Consider the following 7,028-nt stretch of genomic DNA (forward strand, 5'->3'; position numbering starts at 1 on the left):
CTCCTGAAATGGATTCAGAGACTCAGCGGTAATGAAGTAGTAGACCATGGCGTCAGGGAATAGGCTACACACTGCAAGTACTTTTAATACGTAAAGTATATGTAAAATCCAACACTTACTTTACCTTTTCTAATTTTAGTAAGTAAGTAAAATAGTTAATGTGGTATTTTTACTTTCAATACATTAAGTATGTTTGAAATAAAGTACTTACTTAAAAAGTTGATGCGGTACTTTTACTTGAGGACATTTTTGTCTATTTGCTTGTACTTTTACTTAAATGAAATCTTGTAGCACCTCCTCTCTAGTTTCGTGTGTGTTCACCTTATGTCGATCGTGGTGGTGGATCATGACAATAACTTCTCTATTTCATTTGTCATCGCTGCTCCCTTCATCTCTATCGGACATCTTCTTATGTATAAATACAATAAAACATTGACACACTTTTCCACTATATTAAAAACTGTTTATTCTAATCATTGTTGAGCATCTATTGCACTTCTGTCCGTCCTGGGTGAGGGATCCCTCACATGTGGCTCTCGCTGAGGTTTTGTTGGTAGTTTTTTCTTAGTCTTGGATGGATTGATTGATGGATTGATGGATGGATTGATTGATTGATGGATTGATGGATTGATTGATGGATTGATGGATTGATGGATTGATTGTGACCCCTGCACCCACTTTGTTGCTGTCAACTCCTGGCTCACTTTGCACAGCAGAGGGCGCTCAAAGCCCGTCCAATCCCTCCCCTCTCCCTCCCTCCACACTCCGGCAGAGACACCTCCATCCAAACTGCGGTGCCCATCTGATTCCTTTAATTGCTTCCTTCCTGTAGTTAATTGATGCCAATCTGTCCCTGGCTCTAAAAACCACTGGGCTACGTTACACACACGGTCCAGGGTGGGGTGGGGTGGGGGGGGCGAACGGTTCGACTTATTTCTAAAGTGTGCATGTTAAACTTGCAGCTTCGTTACGCGTAGACATCAGTGTGTGTGTGTGTGTGTGTGTGCAGCAGTGGCTTTGTGCAGAAATCACCTGTTTCGGTGCAGTCTGAGCTGTCAGAGCCCGCAGAGAGCTCGAGGTAAGCTCCTGCGCCCTTTTTCCCCCATTTATCCAGAAATTGCTGCGTAAAAGGTACAAACCTGGCAACGTGCGTAACTTGGAGCATCTCTGCAGACATGTGCACATAAAGAGCGATGTTATATTTAAAAACAATGTAAACTAGTCATTAAATGTTATATATGTTAGATGACAGATCAGATATAAAGATCAATAATGCTGAGAGTATGATATTGATGTATTTGGGTGATTTGCTGATAACAAGTAGTAAAATAAGTCCAGCTTACTATCTGTCACTACTACTTACGTTAGTGTTTTTCACATGTCTCCAGTCAATGGCAGCTTTTTACTCTACTATGACCCCTCCCACTTCACGCCAAAGTAGACCCGGAGCAAAGCTGGAGAAACAACAGCAGCTGGCGCGTAAATATCAAAATAAATGCGTGTGTTCGAACGTGCATTGATTGTTGTCGTGCACGAGAGTCGATTTTGTGTGCACAGGCGCGGGGGGGGTTTAGGGCGTGTTGCAGGTTAAAACGCCTCCGAAGGTTTCGCGCGAAAAAGCGCGGAGGGATAAGGCGGAAGGGCGCAGGAAGTGCTTCGACGCTATTTTATTGCAGCCGGCGGAGCTCAGCTGTGATTCTCACGCTGCCGGTGACAGAGTGCGCGTCGCCCCCATCGGGTCGCTGCTGCAGCCTCGCAAAACTCACACACGCTCCCCCCTTCATGTGCGCTCCAGCCCCGCGACGCCCCCGCCGAAGGATTTAATGGTTGTGTCGCACTGGAATACAACTCCTGCTCGTTTTTGCGCGTTTTGGCTCCGATTCCCAGCGTCTGGTTTGGCCGAGGAGCTGAAATCTGAAAGGTAAGAGAAGGGAGCGGGTTTTCTGGAGCTTGCACACACATCTTCTCCTCACACTTAGATGAACAATGTGTGTTTGCTGTCAGCTGCAGCGCAGACAGGCTCAGGGTTCCTCTGTTTGCAGGTAATTTGCGCTCGGGTTCGCAGTTACGCACCTGCTGCTGCTGCGGCGCTGCTGCTGCACGCACACGCAGCGTGCGCACTGGCTGGATGTTTTGGAGTGACCATGTGATGTTGCTTACACTTTACGCTGCGTCCAGGTTCAATGCCCGGCAGCTGTTTGAAGCTGCACATCTGTATAAACAAGCTCTAACCACTCGCCCTTTGTTGTCTTTCCCAGCAGCTTCAGAACAAGGACGCACAGCTCGGACGCATCATGCCGCTGAATTCAAGTTTAGCGAGTAAAAACTATGACTTGGACTACGACTCCCTGCAGCCGTATTTCTACTATGACAACGAGGAGGAGGCTTTCTACCCGCAGCAGCTTCAGCCTCCGGCACCGAGCGAAGACATCTGGAAGAAATTTGAACTGCTGCCGACCCCTCCCCTGTCCCCGAGCCGCCGACCGTCCCTTTCCAGCCTCTTCCCCTCCACGGCGGATCAGCTGGAGATGGTGACCGAGTTCCTGGGCGACGACGCGGTGAACCAGAGCATCATCTGCGACGCCGACTACTCGCAGACCTTCCTCAAGTCCATCATCATCCAGGACTGCATGTGGAGCGGCTTCTCCGCCGCGGCCAAGCTGGAGAAGGTGGTGTCCGAGCGGCTCGCCTCCCTGCACGCCGCGCGGAAGGAGTCGGCGGCGGGCGATGGCGCGGAGCCCGCCGGCGATGCAGCCGCTGCGTGGAGGCTCAACAGCAGCTACCTGCAGGACCTGAACACGGCGGCCACGGAGTGCATCGATCCCTCCGTGGTTTTCCCGTATCCGATAGCAGAGACGCCCAAGCAGAGCGCAGGGACGCCGCCTAGTAAGGACCTGGGGCTGGACACGCCGCCCAACAGCGGCAGCAGCAGCAGCAGCAGTTGTAGTGAATCAGGTGAATGTCTCGTCGTGCAGGCACACCCCTCTGTGCTGCTTCCCTCTCAGCGTGCAGGGGCTGTGCATCACACACATCTCCATCGCAACCACTGATGATGAGTAGAAGAGGCTCATTATTGTTTTGATGCATGTGATCTGCAGACAGGCGGTAGAGCCATGCTGCCATGTCATGTTGTAGACAGCTGTAAGATTAGCAAGATGCATGTTAAGCAATCCACTCATCTGCAGGGGGGCGGGGGGGCGAGAAATGCATTGCAGGGATTTTAACCCCCCACCTCTCCCTTACTGCTGTGCCATGCATTTGTCAGGATTGCTGATGCTGGAGCAGAGTGTGACTGTTTCTTTTGCTTTCTGTTTTGCAGAGGATGAGGATGGAGACGAGGATGACGATGATGATGAGGAGGAGGAGGAGGACCAGGAGGAAGAGGAGGAGATCGACGTGGTCACAGTGGAGAAGAGGCAGGCGGTGAAACGGTGCGACCCCAGTCCGCTGGAGACAAGGCACCCCAGCCCGCTCGTGCTGAAGAGGTGCCACGTCTCCACCCACCAGCATAATTATGCCGCCCATCCATCCATGAGGCAGGAGCAGCCGGCTGTCAAGAGGCTGAAGCTGGAGAGCAGCAGCAACAGCAACAGCAGCAGCAGCGGCAGCAGTGGAGGAGGTGGAGGCAGCGGCGGCCACAGCAGGGTCCTCAAACAGATCAGCAGCAACCGCAAGTGTCTGAGCCCCCGGACGTCAGACACCGAGGACTATGACAAGAGAAGGACTCATAACGTACTGGAGCGCCAGAGGAGGAACGAGCTCAAGTTGAGCTTTTTCGCGCTGCGGGACGAGATCCCAGAAGTGGCCAACAACGAGAAGGCGGCCAAGGTGGTGATCCTGAAGAAGGCGACAGAGTGTATCTACAGCATGCAGACAGACGAACAGAGACTCCTCACACTCAAAGAGCAGCTGCGGAGGAAAAGTGAACTTTTAAAGCAGAGACTGGCACAGATGCAGGGCTCCCGTGCTTGAAGTTTGAATCAAGACTTTTTGGCCTTTTGTTTTTTATGCAAGTTCAAGACTTGGGGTGTACAGTTCTTGTTGCATGCAAATGCAAAACGGATTAAGTTGTTTGAAATCTCGTTAGATTTCGAAGTTAAAACTGCCTCAGTAGAAGTTATGGGTGGATTAAATATTTAAAAGTTTATTTTTATTAATAAAATATTAAAAATTGGGCCGTCCCGTTGGGGGTCCAAACTAAAATATAAATTTTTATGTTTTGTATATAATTAATATTTCCTAAGAAAATGTATTTTTGGATCTCAATTGTCTGGATGTTCAGACCCAGTGTTTGGTTTTTTCCATTATGTTCATAGATTCTTTTTGAAATATAAAAAATGTTTCCTCTTGAATTTGTGTCCTTGTTCTTGCAGTGAAAACACACACACACACACACATTCATTCCATCACAGCTTCTGCAATGAGTAGATGTACGTTCATACGAGCTCCAGGTACATGGTGCAGGTGGAGTGTGGTTTACAACAGGGAGAGATGAGACAAACCACATGCATGATAAAAGCATCATGAATGATGTCCAATTCTGATTAACAGGTTAATGTGGTTGTGATGATGCTCAGGTGCAGACGACCGTCTCCCACTGACTCTCTCTGGTAAGACATGAAGCGATTCAGGGGTCAAGTCCATATCTTCACCTGAGGATGCAGTTTTGATGCAGGGTCTCACAAACGATCAGGTAATTTTTGTAAACTGCCACTATACTTCTTTTTAGAAGAGCCTGTTAATAAAGGCATCGCATTATAATAAACAACCATATCCCTCCTTTGTTTTCTGGTTAATAGGCTATTCAGATACACAAATGTAACAAACAGTGGAAACACATCAGATTTTACACAAAGCTAATATCTCATAGGATTTACCTCTTGAACATTGAGAGCTAGAGGTCACTGGACTAAAATAGCTTGTATGGTTAAACCTACTTTGCCAATATAAGGGGTTACAGATCTGTCAAATAACTTCAAGTCAAGTCTCAGATTTATAAGAACACAGATTCAGTGTGTGAAAGGTAACAGGTTTGTTTACAGTTGCATTTTTAAGTGCAGCATCATGATAAAACTCAAATAATATATTAACTACTCAAACCAGGTGAAGTTTATATTCTTAGTTTAAACATACCTGCTGCTTTGATTCTGATCAATAATCACTTCATGCTACGTCTCTGATGAGATTTAACACAAAAGTGGTGCAGCAAAGTAAAACAGGTTGGTTTACAGTTGGATTTATCAGTGCAGCATCTTCGTGAAACTCAAATACTGTCAAATAATATATGAAATATAAATACCAGGCTAAACCTTCATCCTTAAACCTTCCTGCTCAAACACACCTGCTGCTTCTGCTTCTGATCAATAATCACTTAATTCAGTTGCAGCATCTTGATAAAACTCAAATAATACATGAAATCAATCATATATACCAAGTATTATTATAAGTATACTTCTGATTCTGATCACTTTAGGTCATGTCTCATGTAAAAGATTCAACTTTAACTAAATAGTTAACTAACATTTTGATGTGTTAAACTATTAATATCGTCAAAATGTGCGTTTCAGACTAGAACTGTCTTGAATAAGTTAAGATATTACACGTATAACAAGTTCAATTTAAATAATTACGGGGAAATTAACCCGAAAATAACCAATAACAACAAAACAAAAAATATTTTAAAAATAAAATAAAACAACCTCTCAGTTGAGCTCATGTGTAATAAAGTATTTCTCATGTATATAATCTCATATATAATAGTTTTTTGTTCGTGTTCGTTTTTTTAATTTTTTTTTTCCTAACCGGCTTTCCACAGTCTCCCCGTGACGTCACGCGCCGTATCCCGAGCGCTCCCCTGAGCGCGTGGTCCCGGTCGCGAGCACATGGACCGAGGTGGAGGTTTGTGCGCGAGAGACGCGACTCATCATCAGCGAGGAAAAGTGGAATATAACAGCAAAGAAACGCCGCAGGAGGAAGAAGGTAAGAGATCTGCTCGTGTTTTCTATCGATCTCGTTCTGCGTGTTGTTGAAGTGTTTGATCAGACTCACACAGGCCTGATGGAATCAGGGAGTAAATCTCTGTATCCTCCATTCTGACGCATGGAAACTTCATCTGATGGAAGGAGAGTAAGAGTCGGGACTGAGAGCGACTTTAAACAGCGTTGAATCTGATGGAAAAGAAAATACATCTGGTGAGACAACTATTGTTTCTCATGCAGGACAAGTGTTGTCTTCGTCTGGCTTCTCCCTTGTCTCCCCAACTCCTGCTGTTATTATTACGCGTAAAAGCAGATCCTCAGTCAGTTTCACGCATCACACTGACTGATACTTTTTTTAATATTCTGCACTAAACGCTCGTAGAGTGCAGCCTTTTATCCTCCATGCACCACAAAGCCTGCTGCTCCCATGCTTTGTTTTATCTGTGATGGTGCAGTTATCCTGGGTCATTACAGGAGATAATAAAAAGGCATCTGCTGGGTTTATAGGCCGTTTTATTCCTTATGCTTGTTTGTGTGCAACCAAAGAAGAAATGTATCTCTGAAGTGTCCATGTTTTTATTTCCCTGCTCTGTCACTGCCTGCAGAAGGAGTTAGGTGGAGCAGCGTGTCTGAGACGTAGCAGGGACACAAAGAGTTAGTGTTGGTCATTGTGTGGACTTGTGTGGTTGGGTGGGCAGGGAGGTGTGTATGTAACAGGCAGGGATGGTGAGATGTGACTTGATGACCCGGTGGTCAAGCCGCCATGACAACGTGCGGCGTCCACGCTGCAGGAGACCTGTCCAGTAAAACAACAAATCCCAGTTTAAAGGAGGCGCTCTGATGAAATTTGGCAGTAAATGTTGGGCTTCGGTGAACGTCTGGTGAACGCAGACATCTGCAGGGAGACATTCGGGTGGAAATGAGCTTGATTTGAGGAAAAAGTGAGTGGTCGTTGTTGAGCTGTCGTTTTTAAATCCGATACATTTCATCATGTAGTTCGGACGACAGGTTGATGTCTCATCCTGACATCTTTACTCCTGCAAATCACAA

General features: G+C 46.3%; 1 protein-coding gene across 5 annotated transcripts; it reads left to right on the forward strand.

Annotated features, from left to right (window-relative positions):
- The first annotated feature begins 894 nt into the window (after window positions 1-894).
- On the forward strand, window positions 895-4,352 carry myca (MYC proto-oncogene, bHLH transcription factor a). 5 transcript variants are annotated; one of them, XM_034572693.1, is made up of 4 exons: window positions 1,565-1,921; window positions 2,259-2,707; window positions 2,888-2,955; window positions 3,320-4,352. In XM_034572693.1, exons 2-4 carry the CDS (start codon window positions 2,295-2,297, stop codon window positions 3,970-3,972), a joined length of 1,134 nt encoding a protein of 377 aa, XP_034428584.1. In that variant the 5' UTR covers window positions 1,565-1,921; window positions 2,259-2,294; the 3' UTR covers window positions 3,973-4,352. The 5 variants fall into 5 exon arrangements, with proteins under 5 accessions (XP_034428581.1, XP_034428582.1, XP_034428584.1 ...); XM_034572690.1 differs by having other exon boundaries at window positions 895-1,921; window positions 2,262-2,955; XM_034572691.1 differs by lacking the exon at window positions 1,565-1,921 and adding an exon at window positions 1,000-1,078 and having other exon boundaries at window positions 2,259-2,955.
- Window positions 4,353-7,028: the final 2,676 nt, after the last annotated feature.

This window comes from Hippoglossus hippoglossus, chromosome 20, assembly GCF_009819705.1.
Source record: "Hippoglossus hippoglossus isolate fHipHip1 chromosome 20, fHipHip1.pri, whole genome shotgun sequence".
NCBI classification, from domain to species: domain Eukaryota; kingdom Metazoa; phylum Chordata; class Actinopteri; order Pleuronectiformes; family Pleuronectidae; genus Hippoglossus; species Hippoglossus hippoglossus.

Coding starts and splice junctions, on each gene's coding strand:
- myca (XM_034572690.1), top strand. CDS start 2,295: ATGCCGCTGAATTCAAGTTTAGCGAGTAAAAACTATGACTTGGACTAC. Junction 2,956..3,319: donor CAGCAGTTGTAGTGAATCAG/GTGAATGTCTCG, acceptor TCTGTTTTGCAG/AGGATGAGGATGGAGACGAG.